Here is a 14,124-nt window from a genome sequence, read left to right as displayed (position 1 = left end):
AAAAAAAAAAAAAAAAAAAAAAAAAAAACTCAAAATGGACAATTTAATAAATTTTCCTATTAAAAAGAGAGAGTGGGGGAAGAGTGAGAGAGAAGTGGAGGGGAGGGAAGAGTGGAATTTTTTATAGCGTTTGCTACGGGAAAATTAAAAAAAAAAAAAAATTTTATTTATTTATTTTTTTAAGTAAATTATCGTATCGACTTTTTTTTTTTTTTACCTCACGTTCGTGACGTAATCTTATTACGCGTTATATTTATATAAATAAAAAAAAATTTCCTTCCAGCAATAATAATAATAATATTATTATTTATATTATCAAATAAATTTATTTATTTATTTTTTTTTACATAATTACAACAAAAAAAAAAGATTTTTTCCTCCTTTTTTCTCTTTTTCCAAACCTCTTTTACAAATTTATTTATTTAATTATTATTATTATTATTATTATTACTGAGGAATCGATTTTGATTTTCTCTCTCTCTCTCTCTCTCTCTCTCTCTCTCTCTCTTTACAACAAATTAATTAATTTTTTTTTCTTTGTATTTAAATAACCGTAACCTTCCTTAATTCTACCCTGAAAAATTCTTTTTTGAGGTGTTCATCTTGGTTTTTATAAACCAAGACACTAAAATAATTAACAAATTTAATATAATTAAAATTATCATCATCTCCTCCCTCGTGTGTGTGGGTTGATAAGAGCAGAAGTTAATTTTATCATCATCATCCTTTTAATCTTTTTTTTTTTTTTTTTAAAAAAAAGAGGAAAAACTTTTTCTTTTCATATAAATAAGGTTCGAATTTTTAAATAAAAAGCATTCGATGATGATGATGATGATGAAAATCTTTAAACCGCTACTGATTACGTCAATAGTTGTAATAATAATAATAATAATAATAATATATAAAAAAAATTTTTTTTGTTAAGCTTTTCTATAGGAAATAATAAAAGGATTTTACATAATAAATCTTTTCAAAATGGCTGCTCTTGTGCTGAAAATAATGTTGCATGTAAAAAATAGATTTTTTTTTTTATTTCAATTTAAATTACTAAAAGTTCGTTACGGTAGTGGAAAACAATAAAAAAAAACACGAAATAATAATGATGATGATGGGATAAGGGTGAAATTTTCCTTAATTTTCCCGTACCTGACAGGAAAGGGGTAAAGTGTACGTTCATCAACAACGTAATTTAAATTCGGTCTGAACAAAAAAAAAAAAAAATTATTCGTCGATCGATTACGTCGAATTAAATTTTTTTTTTTATTTGTTTGTAGTTTGTCGTCGATTTGTTGTTTGTCGCGTTTTTTTGTTCTTCTCGCGGTGAGTGAACGAAATTAATTATTTAATTTAGAAAATGGAAGACGACAAAAATAAAAAAAAATTAAAAAATCTTTTTTAAAATAAAACAAAATAAAATTCTTAACGACATCGATAGCGTTTAAAAATCTAACGGTTTTTTTTTGTTTTGAAACAAAGTTTCTAAAACTTCTTTCGTTCTTATTACAAAACAAAATCATTCGTTTTTAAAACCTTGAATCCGTCATTTTTCAATAGAATCCGCGACTTACCGCGAAAAAAAAAAAGAAAATTCAAAACTTTTTGGACTTTATTACACATTTAATTTTTATTAATGTAAATATATTATTATTATTATCATTATTTTTCTTCCAGCTCGGTGAAATAACTCGGGGGGAGGGCGAGTAGTAGGGAGGGGGAGGAATTTTTTTTTTTTTTAATTTCTCAAAAAAAATTTTAAAATTTTTATTGAAAAAAAAAAAAAAAATTTGCAAAGAAAACAAATAACGGGGCGAGGGGGAGGAAAAGGTCGTTGGGGGTGAGCAAAAACAACCCCCTCTAATCATCATCAAACGACGAGAAAATAAATAAATAAATAATTTAAAAACCGTTAATAATAAATAAATTTTTGTTTTTTTTCCCGAATTTGTACGAAATAATTAATTCAACGTTGTTGTCAATATTTATCGTATTATTACCAGAGAGAGAGAGAGAGAGAGAGGAAGAGAGAGACAGAGAAAGAGAGAGAGAAAGACAGAAAGACAGACAGAGAGAGAGAGAGAGAAAGAGAGAGCAATTACCAAAAAAAAAAAAAACTAGTTAAAATCTCCCGAGTTTCTCCCAAATAATAATAATAATATTAATAATAATTTATTAACGGTTTTTCATTTGATGACGTCATTAAATATTTAAATTTTTTACTCTGACGTAATGATGATATATATGTTAAAACTAAATACACGTCTGAAAATGATTCGAAACATTTTTTTATCTTTTTTTTTTTTTTTTTTTTTTTTTTTTTAATATTTTTTTTGCCGGTAAAAATTACCACGAAGGGCAGGATGGTGGCGGTGGTGGTGAAGAGGGGAGGAGAGGGAAAGGGTGGGGCGGAAAAGCAATGTATGGAAAAATGGCGGAAAAAATCTACAGTTCACTGATTTGGAATATTTAATTCAATTATCTACGGGGTAAAAAAAAAAAAAAAAAGAAAAAAAAAAACCTTTTTATTTTCTTAACGTGAAACTTGACAGTTGCAAAATTGAATTTCAAAACTTTCCATTTTTTTAAAATGTATTTTTCGCATAATCTATGAGTAAAAAAAAAAAAATTTTTTTTTTGTTTTTCAATTTTCCATCTTGTTTTATTTCCTTTTCCGTTTCCTCCTTCCCCTTCTCCTTCCCCTTCTCCTTCTCCTTCTCCTTCCCCTTCTCCTTCTCCTTCCCCTTCTCCTTACTCTTCTCCTTCCTCTTCTCCTTCCCCTTCTCCTTCCCCTTCTCCTTCCCCGCCTTCTCCTCCTCCTCCTTTATTTCACTCGTGTTTTTTTTTGTTTTTTTTTTGTTATGATTATTAAATCTTTTCCTCTGTCAAAAAGGTAAAGTAAATTTTTTTTTTTTTGCGTAATAATTACAGTGACGCTTTCTCACTCTCTTTCTCTCACTCTCTTTCTCTCTCTCTCTCTCTCTTGTTTGCGTTTGTTTGTTTGTTTGTATGAATATGAAAAAATTACGTAATATTATTTAAAATTCCGTAATTATTTTTATTTAAAAATAAAAAAAAAAAAAAATATTTAAAAAAATAAAATAAAGTATCCACTTTGTTGTTCGGTTTCCTTTTTTTTTTTGTCCGCCGCTAAAACCTTTTTTGGGGGGCGGAGAGGAGGTGGAGGGTTTTTTAATTATTTTTTTTTTTTATTAAAAGAAAAATTTTTCGGATGTTGTATTTTTTTTTTTGTTCTCGCACGTCTTAAATATTTATAAAAATTAATGTTAAATCATTTCAAAATAATTTTTTTTCGAGTAATAATAATAATAATAATAATAATAATAATAATGATAATAATTAAAGTGTTAAAATAGTAAATTTATATATATATATATGAGTTTCCACGGTCACGATTTAAAAATAAAAGTAAGTTTTTAACTTTTCTTTTTGAAATTAATGGTTCCCTCGGGGTCTAAGATCACTCTCACACACGATTTAATTATATTTTCCGTATCAAATGAGTTCGTTCATTCATTCATTCATTCATTCATTCATTCGACTAATTTCTCATTCCGTATATTTCATAAATTATTTTATAATACCAAAAAAAATATTACGGTGTAGATCGTAAAAATTATTTACACGATATTATCATAACGACGTTCATAAAAAAAATTGCTTATTTTTTTTTTTTTTGGAAAATTTCAGATAGATTATAGATATTTGAAAACTTTTCATCACAGTAGAAATCAAAATGGCGAACATTTAACATCGTCAACGACGCAATTAACGTTAAACGTTATGGAAACACACGTCGGACCTTCCGGTTTTGTCGAATTGACTTGTATATCCACGATACCTGCTTATTTAGATGACGAAGAAGAAAGATTCGCCGATAAAAGAATACAAACTATTTCCGGTGAGTTTATATAAAAATTTTCTTTTTTCTTTTTTTACTTCAAACAAAGTATCGTTTTATTCGAAATTTTTTCAAAACAAATATTGCCAACTTTACAATCGAGTAAAATAAAAAAATAACTCTATGAAGTGCGGCGTTAAATAAAATCAAAATAATAATAATAAAGTATATACACATAGAATTTGTATCAATTTTTTTTTTTTTTCGTAAAAGAATGTTATTAAATATGTACCTGAATACTGCACTGATTAATTTTTTATTTTCGTTTTAAAATATTATTTTAAAAAATAATAATAATTTTAGAAAAAAAAAGAAATGTCGCGGTGGTTATTTATTACATACATAAAATATTTATTTTCGATAATTAAATAATTTTTCTTCCTTGTTTTTCTCAATAAAGTAATAATAATAATAATAAAATGGATATTAATTACGTGTATACGAAAATAAGGAAAAATTTCGGTAGGCAATGCGTGTTTTGCGACGAAGGACCGAAACTCATAGACGATTTAAAACCTGATAAAGCTTACATGGAAAAATACATATTTAAAAATCCAGTTGAAAAAGGTACGCAATACGCGAAAATAATGTCGGAAAATCAAATAAATACGATAAGAAAAGATTTTGCGGATCACGGAATGAATCATTTGGAAGGGGGTTGGCCGAAAGAGCTCGATACGAACGACGAAGAAGCCGTTTTAAGATTTAGAAAAAAAATCGAAAGGTTAGATAATTATATATTAGCGATGAAACATTTAACCGCGCCCATGGAACACGCCATACTTCAAAATAATGCCGTTAATATATACGAACAATATTTTGTTAATACAGTATCCGCGATATCAAGCGAAAAAGCATCTTGTAGAATACAAAACGTTTTTAGAGATCCCCAAGAGGTTAAAAGACCCATAACCCATTGCTCGTGGTCACCCATAGAAAACGAATTCGCATTGACGCATTGTAACATGAACTTTCAAAGATTGTTACCCGATCAGACTTTCAAATCTTATATTTGGGACGTTGAAAATTCAAACACTCCTCTTTTGCATTTCGAAGCGAAAATGCCCATCGTTTCGTTGGAATTCAATCCGAAAGATGCACATTCATTGGCTGGAGGAATGTATAGCGGACAAGTTGCAGGTTTCGATAGTCGAAAAGGTCCGGAACCTGTCGTTTTAAGTTGTAAAGAATCTAGTCATAGAGATCCTGCACATTCCGTTTTATGGATAAGCACGAAATCAGGAATGGAATTTTTTTCTACTTCGAGCGATGGTACCGTTAAATGGTGGGATTGTAGAAAACTTGATAATCCCGTGGATTTTATTATTCTCGATACTTCTAAAGGTGAAAAACCAAGCTTCACGCGAGCAATGGCGGCTTCGTGTCTCGAATACGAGCCGAACATTCCTGCAAGATATATGGTCGGCTCCGAAAATGGATACATCATTGCGGGTAATAGAAAAGGTACCAATCAACAGGAAAAATTACCCTGGATGATGAAAGCTCATTACGGACCGATATATACGATACACAGAAATCAAGCATTTAATAAAAACGTATTAACCGTCGGTGATTGGTCCGCAAGAATATTTTCTGAGGATTGTAAGGAATCTGCCATTCTTTGGACGAAATACCACAATACGAGATTAACAGCCGGAGAATGGAGTCAGACTCGAGCATCCGTTTTTTTTTTAACCCGAGAAGATGGCGTTTTAGATCTTTGGGATATTTTACAAGAACAAAAACACGCTTATTTATCCTTTAAATTGTCAGATCAACCTTTGACCTGTCTTAGAGTAAGAGACGATGGAGAATTGGTCGTCGTTGGTAATGCGGTTGGTACCGCCTTCGTCGTTAGGTATTCTACGAATCTTGCGGAAACATCGAAAAACGATAAGAATTTTTTAGGTGCCATGTTCGATAGGGAAAGTAGACGGGAAAAACTTTTGGAAACTAGAAATAAAGAAATCCGATTTAGAATGCGTGAAATCGCGTTGGCGAAAGAAATGAAAGAAGACAAATCTGAACCGGTAAAAACGGATTTCGAAATTGCCGTACAAAATTTAAAAGAAAAATTAGAAACGGATTTACTCAATGCTTTTAACGATGTAAAACAAGAAGAACAAAAGTTGGAAACTGGTGGTGATGTTGAGGAAGCCGAAGAAGACGAAGAAGACGAAGATGAAATAGATGAGAATTAACTCATATATGTATATATTTATATAATTAATTAACTTTTGTTATGAAATTTTTTCATACATTATATATTTTAAAAAAAATCGCCATTAAATTTTTATGGTAATTCCCATAAGTTAACAACAACAATAATAATAATAATTATTATTATTATTATTATTATGGTGACTTGTAGAATGACCTGAAGACTCCGAAAAAAGAAAAATTTCAACCGATTAAAACCCATTCATTCCATTTATTTCTTTTAAAATTTACCAAAAAAATTCCAGGAGTTTGCGCTAACAAAATTCTGGAATAAAAAATGAAATGATAATAATAATAATAGGAGACTAAAAAACGTTTTGTAAATAAAATCTTTCATTCCTTTTCATGAGGAAAAAAAAAATCTAAATAAATCAAACAAGCACAAAAAAAAAATTTTTTTTATGAGCGAGGGAAAATTTTTTCTTTTTTTTTTTAATTATTCTATTATATTAATATTTTTACGTTTAAATCCCATTTTTCATTACCTTCAAAAAGAAAAATGGCTGTAAAAAATTCAGGTACGAGGTAGGGAAAAAAAAGAAAAAAATTAAGTAAATTTAGTACAATAAAAATTTAATTAGTTTTTTTTTTCTTTTTTTTTGCTATTATAAAATCTCTTCGTAAGGGATGGGAGTTATGAAGGGGAGGGGAAGGAGAAAGGATGGGTTTTCTAGGGTTTTCAAAAAAAAAAAAACGGAAAATTGGAAAAAAGCATTTTCAGGTATTATTAGAAAATTTCAAACTACTCGAACCTTTTTAAAAACAAAAAAAAAAAAACTTAATTTTAATTTACCGAAAATAAATGAACGCCTTCAGAAAAAATTCGCTGTGGGAGGGGGACAAAAGAAAATTTATTAAAATTTAAAAAAAAATAATAATAATAATAATAGTAATAATAATAATAACGAAGTGACAATCGATAAAAATCAATAATAAAAAATTAATTAATAACAAAAATAAATAAATAAAATCCGATCATAATTAAATATAATTGATTAATTATAAATTTTTTTTTTTAGTCGCGTTATATAATAATTTTCCTTTTATTATATGAAAATAATGAAAAATAAAGAAAAAAATACGAAAAAAAAGGAAAAAAGGAAAAGGAAAATTCAGTTGGTAGACATTTGTTTTTGTTTTTTCCAGTATGAAATTATTTTATGACTTTCTTTAAAAAAAATAAAAATTTTTTTATTTGATTTTTACTTCCTTAAATTTTACTCATCGATACGAGCATTAAATTTGAATAAAATTTTTCCTTTTTTTCCTTTTTCTTTTTCCTTTTTATGCGTTAAAAAGTTATTGGAAGGAGTAAAGAAAAAAAAAATTTATTCATTTTTATTGTATTTCAACAAATGAACTATTACAAAACTTCAAAAAAAAAAAAAAATGAAATTTTTATTTTATTTCGAAAAAAAGAAAAAAAGGAAAAAATCCGCCATCTTTTTAATATCCCCTTCCCGCATTTTTTAAAATTACTTCATTACCTTAAAACCAGTCAAAAAAAAATTTTCTTTTTCAACACGTATATTTCTTTATAATTTTTCCTTTGTTTTTTTTTTTTTTTTTTGATTCCCTCATTCCTTTTTTTTCCTATTCCTTTTTTTCTTTTCTTTGTACCCGTTTTAAATGATACTGATTAAAAAAAAAAAAAAGATAAACTCGAGATATTTAACTTTTTTTTTTTTAATAAAATAATTAATGTAGTTTTTTTTTTTTTTCACTTGATGTAAAAAAAAAAAATTTTTTAATTATTTTTCCTTTGTTATACGTGATTTTAAATTAAAACACAAAGGAAGAAAAAAAAAGGAAAAGTTTACACAAATAAGAAAAAATTTTTATTATTTTAACATAAACAAAACGAAACGAAAAAAAAAAACGTTTTTTTAATTTATCAAATCAATGTCGTCATCATCGTCATCGTTTTTGTTATTTTATGTAAACAATTTTTTTGTCGTTTGTTTGTTTATATTTATTAATTTTACAAAATTAATTATTATTATTATTATTATTATTATTAATTGTTTTAATGATTTTAATTAGAAAAAAAAATTTTTTTTTTTGTTATGTTAAAAATAATATAAAAAGCTCTCGAAAACATTTTTTTTATTAAGTTTTAGGATTTATTATTTAATAAATAATAATAATAATGATGATGATGATAATGATGATTATAAATAATTATAAAAAATGTTTTTCTTTTTTTTTTTTTTTAACGTAATTTTTCAGTTGAAGTTTTTCATCCTCAACCCACAGCAGCTGAAGCAACGGATGGAATATCTTCTGGAAATTCATCATCCCGGAAATTTTCAACAACGTCATTTTTCTTATTGTCGTTTGTTCTGTTTGTCAACTTCGTTGTAGCCTCTTATGATTAACGTTAAATCCATCCTTTGTGATGGCAATCCTTTTTTTTTGTAAAAAAAATTAATTTCGACAAACAAACAAACTAAAACAACAATTATTAAAAAAAAACGAAAATTTAAAAATTTTTTCATTAACAAACAAACAAACAGAAAAATTATTTTTCGTCGTGTGGTTGTTCCGTGCGTGTGTGCATGTATGTCTGCATTCATCATTAAGTTCTGGAAAATTCTATAATACATAATTGCTTCGATTTTTTTTTTTTCAAAAATTGTTTTAAATTTTAGAAGTTGAAAAAAACAAAATGGCTACTATTTTTGTGTTGTTTTCTTCTTCTTATTTCTTCTCTTTTAAAATTCTATCTCGAAATTAATTTAATTTCATTGACTTTACTTTCTTATTCCCTTTTGGTACAATAACCAAAATGAATGGAAAGGTCACGTGAACCCTTATAATCCTTTGAGCTCTTATAAGTAGATAAGTGTTCAAACCGAAAACCATAATTGGAGACGTTTTCCCTTCGCCTATTCGCTTTTCTAAAAAAAAATTTAAAACGAAAACAACCGAAAACTTCTTTTACGAGATTGACCCAAATTAATTAAATTTTTTTTAAATTGATTGATTGATTTATTGATTTATTCACTCACCATCTTTTTTTTTGCATATTTATGGTCAAGATGGCGATGGTGGTGGTGATAATTATATTTATTAGTGATAGGAAATAAAAAAAAAAATAGAAAGACATATCATCTCATTGATTTTCCACGTATAGGTGTGTCTAAAAAAAAAAAGAATGAAAAAAAAAATTTTATTTTACGTAATAATAATAATAGTAATAATAATAAATTATGTATTTTAATAAAAATGTATTTATATATATATATGAGTTGGAAGTTTAAATATATTTTATTATACATATATATATTTAATGGCGATTTTATGGGGTTTTAAAAAAATAGAATAGGTTTTAAAAAAAAAGAAAATATTCAGCTTTTACACCGACTTGAAAGTAATGGATGACCGACCTGTCGAAGGGAAAAACGACCTTTATCATAATAATAATAATAATTTTTAACTAAAATTATATCAAAAATGAAATTTCGATGCGTACATTAATTACTTAAAAAAAATAATAATTATTATTTTTTTTTTTTTATTTATAATAAAAAATAAATTATTCATAAATAAATAAAATTTTAAAGAAGGTAAAAAGTAAAAAAGAAAACAAAAGGTTTGAAATTTTTTTTAAAAAGATGTATTTCACATTATGAAATCAAATTAAATTATTCGGCTTTTTAAAAAAAAAAAACAAAAAAAATTGCATTCGTTTTTTTTTAAAAAGATGTATTTGACATTATGAAATCGCATTGAATTATTCGGCTTTTAAAAAAAAAAAACAAAAAAATTTGCATTCGGTTTTTTTAAATTAAAAAAGCCTTGTTTTTTATTTAAAATATTATTAGGACATTATTTTTCTTAAGAAAAAAAAAATTAAATTCTTGATTAAAATATTTTGATTGGTGTAATAATTTTTTTTTTTTTTTTCAAATTTTTTCTTTTTAAATTTTTTTTTGGGTTAAATTTTAAATAAAAAAAAGATAATCAATAAATCAATTAATCAATAAATCGATAAATTTACAAAAAATACACAAATTATACGCGAATAATATAAATATATAGACATAAATTAATAAGCTTTCGGAAAATCGGTTTCATACACATAGCAATCAAGTCGTGAAATTGTTTTCAAAAATTTACTTCGATAATATTTTGTTTAAAATAATAATAATAATAATAATAATAATAATAATAATAATAATAATAATAATTTAATGGAAAAAATTAAATTTTTAAACACCGCGTAAGAAAAAAAAAAAAAACGTGTGAAAATAATAAAATAAAATAATCTTTCGGGTATTAAATTTCAAATTTTCTATTAAATTTCTTATTAAGCTATTTGCTATTGGTTTTCCATATATATAAAAAAAAATTTGGCAGAGAATATATTAATAATAATAATAATAATAATCGATTAAAATTGATTTTTAATTTTTTACGTCAGAAAAAACAAAAAAAAAATTATTTTCGCGTCGTTAAATAATAATCCTTAAATTTTTAATTAATTAATCATTTTTTAATTAATTATTTATTATTGTATCATGTGAAAAGAGGTTAATGTTATATTATTATTATTATTAATGAATCGATTTATTTTTTTTATTTATTTATTTATTATTAATTGAATTTAAATCCGAAATGAAAAAAAAAAAAATTCATTACAATCATCGTTTCCTTTTAACGGTTTTTTATTTTCTCACAACAACATTTTTGTTTGTTTATTTAAGAAAACTGTTTTACTCGAGGTAATAGAAATTAATAAAAATTTTTTTTTTAAAAAAACCAGAAAATCAAACAACGAAAATAAAATAAAATACATGATCGAAATTTTTTTTTTTCGGACATTTTCAATAAAAAAAAAATTTTCATTTTTACGATTTTTTATATATTTATAAAATCTAATTCGAAAATGTAAAAAAAAAAAGGCCTTAACATTCGGAATACTAAGATGTCTAACCTTAGGGATTAAAACAAGAAGAAGAAGAGTTTGTGTCATTTTTCGAATTGAACCAAATAAAAAAAAAAAATTGTCAATTTCACTCAAAAAAAAAAAAATCCATTGGGTTTTAACTTTCAAGTCGGGGAAAAAAAATTCAAACGATAAAAAATAATAATAATGATTTTTTTCATTTCCTCCTCTTTCTTTTCCTCCTTCTCCATCTCAACCCCATTTAAAAACAAACATTAAATAAAAACCCCCCACTCCTTAATTAGTAAATAATAATCTGTATAAAGAAAATATATATGCATAAATAAATAAAAAATATATAAATAATAATTTCTTCTAAAGAGCTTTGTTTGCTTTTTTTTTTTTTAATAAAAAATAAATAAATAAATAAAATAAAATAAAACTATTTAGTCATAATTAAATATTACCGTAATAATAATAATAATAAATAATGTATTCGTCTAGGCTTTATTTACATAAATGTGTGTGTTTTAAAAAAATTATTTTGCATATTAAGTTTTAATAATGACTATTATATATTTGTATCGTGTGCTGTAAAATGTGCAACAAAAAAATCGTGTAATAATAATAATAATAATTATAATTAATAATAATGATAATAATGTGTAAATCTTGTGTGCGTAAAGCTTATAAATGTATGCGAAAGTTATGAAAAAAAATTTTTACACGTGTTTGTGTTTACAAATATATATATATATATATAAGTTTGGGTACGATCGATCACGTGGTACAATTCGATCGTGACGTCATTAAATCACTATTACAAAAATAAATAAATAAATACGTATATGTATTTTGTACGCATTATTTTTAATGATAATTATCATATGACTTAAATAAAAACCGATAATTTTTTTTTATACTATAAGTTATAATTTTAATGGCCGTACATTTTAAAATAATAATAATAATAATAATAATAATAATAATAATAATAATAATAATGAATAAAATTTATTTAAAAAAAATCGTTAATAATAATAAACAATAATAAATAAAACTATATAAAAACGTTCGTTATTATTATTATTATTATATTTTGCAGTTAATAATTTTTTTTTTTTAAATAAATAGAAAATATCGACCAATTATATAATGTTAAAGACAATAATAATAATAATAATAATAATACTAAAAAATTGGTAATTGAAAATTTTAATTTAAATTTAATTTTTAAAAAAAGTCGAAAAAAAAAATCAAATCAAATCATCATCATCATCGCGTTAAAAAAAAAAAAAATTAGAATGAATTCGTTTAATTATTATTATTATTTTATTTATATATTAATTAATAAATTGGTTATTTGTTTTTTAAAAAAAATTATTATTTCATATTTAAAACTTTTTTTTTATTTAAATTTATTGATTGGGTGAAAAGAGACACTTCACACACTCACAAATAATTTTTTCCTTTTTGTTTTTTTTCCTTTTAATTAACACCATTGTGTTCATTAATAAATAATCGTACGGTTTTGTTTTTTTTTTTTTTTCCTTTGATTTATCATCGTGACAAGTTATTTAAATTTAAAAAAATTCGGTATTTATACTACCATTGTTTAAAAAATTTTAAATTTGCCATTTGAATCGTTTGTTTGTTTGTTATATTTTCAATTTGTTAAATCTTTTTTTTTTTTTTTTTTAATTGTTTATAAATAATTTAACGAACGTGAAAAATTCGTTATAAATTTTAATAACAAACAAACTAAAAATTATTATTAATACTAACGTATATTTATTTACAAAGGTAAAATTTGGTTGATAAATTTACAAAAAAAAAAAAAAACTTTATAGGAAAATTCCTTTTTTTTTCTTTTTTTTTTTTTAGGTCTTTGTAACGGAAACCACATTACATTTTTACCACAAATACTCTCTCTCTCTCTCTCTCTCTCTCTCTCTCTCTCTCTCTCTCTTTCTCATTTCATAATTATTTATAATATTTATTATGAATTAATAAAATTTTTTTTTTTTTGCCTTAGCTGCATAAGCCACGCCTAAAAAAAAATAATTTTCCTGTTTACCTTATAAGTAAATTTTTATTATTATGAATATAATTAAATAAAAACATGGCCATTCGATAAATAAATCGTCAGAAAATTTTTTCATTATTAATAATAATAATTATTATTATTATTATGTCGACGAAACAAAGGGGAAAAAAAATAAAAAAATTTATTTAAGTCAAAAAAAAAAGAAAAAAAAACTGCTAAATCGTGGTTTTCATTCGATACATTTATAAATGACAATCTGGTTGTCGTGCATGTGTGCGTGTGCGTGTGTGTGAGTGCGTGTGCGTGCGTGCGTGTGTCTTACAACATTTTTTTATACGCGAATCAATTAATTAAAATTTTTGTAGATTTTCATTTATCAAATGAAAACCACAATTATCACGTGTTATCTATGTCTTCCTTTATTAAGCTAATATTATTATTATTATTATTATTATTATTATTTATTGTATTGTTTTTTTTTTAACTATATGTATATGTTAAACGGTCAATTATTGCTGCATTAGATAATGTTTTTACATGCTTGATATTACGGATAGTGTATATTGATTTTATTAATCATTAATTACTATTATTATTATTATTATTATTATTATTATTAATATTTTTTGTTTACTACCTCTTGTAAAAAAAAAATAAATTTTTAAAATTAAAAAAAAAAAAAAAAGAATTAAATTATTTAACTTCTTACATGTAAATTTCAAATGATTTCCTATCAAGTATTATTATTATTATATCGTGTTTTATTTTCGACTAGTTTCGACAAGTTTTATGTGTTTGTCCGAGTTTTCAACCTTGAATCCCTTAGGATTAATGTTTGAATACAGGTTTCAAGGTTTCATAATCTAAGCATAAAAAATTTTTGTGTGTACGTCGATTTAGTTCTAGTTTCATTCTGTTCGATGGCGTCTTATCAACTGGATTCCAGGTACATTCATCTCTGGAGTGATTAGAAACAGGAAGAATACCTCAGGTAGAGTACGTCAATTTTATTATTTTTTTAATATCATGTACTTAATCATATTTTTCTAA

The 14,124-nt window shown here is 24.3% G+C and overlaps 1 protein-coding gene across 1 annotated transcript; it reads left to right on the top strand.

Annotated features, from left to right (window-relative positions):
- Window positions 1–3,453: 3,453 nt before the first annotated feature.
- Phum_PHUM541500 (dynein intermediate chain 3, ciliary, putative) lies at window positions 3,454–6,117 on the top strand (the record flags this gene model as incomplete). The annotated part of the gene is made up of 3 exons (XM_002431660.1): window positions 3,454–3,507; window positions 3,706–3,920; window positions 4,368–6,117. 3 exons carry the CDS (start codon window positions 3,454–3,456, stop codon window positions 6,115–6,117), a joined length of 2,019 nt encoding a protein of 672 aa, XP_002431705.1.
- Window positions 6,118–14,124: the final 8,007 nt, after the last annotated feature.

Source organism: Pediculus humanus, genomic scaffold (genome assembly GCF_000006295.1).
Source record: "Pediculus humanus corporis 1103172108290 genomic scaffold, whole genome shotgun sequence".
NCBI classification, from domain to species: Eukaryota; Metazoa; Arthropoda; class Insecta; order Psocodea; family Pediculidae; genus Pediculus; species Pediculus humanus.
This window is presented reverse-complemented; position numbering and strand designations above follow the sequence as displayed.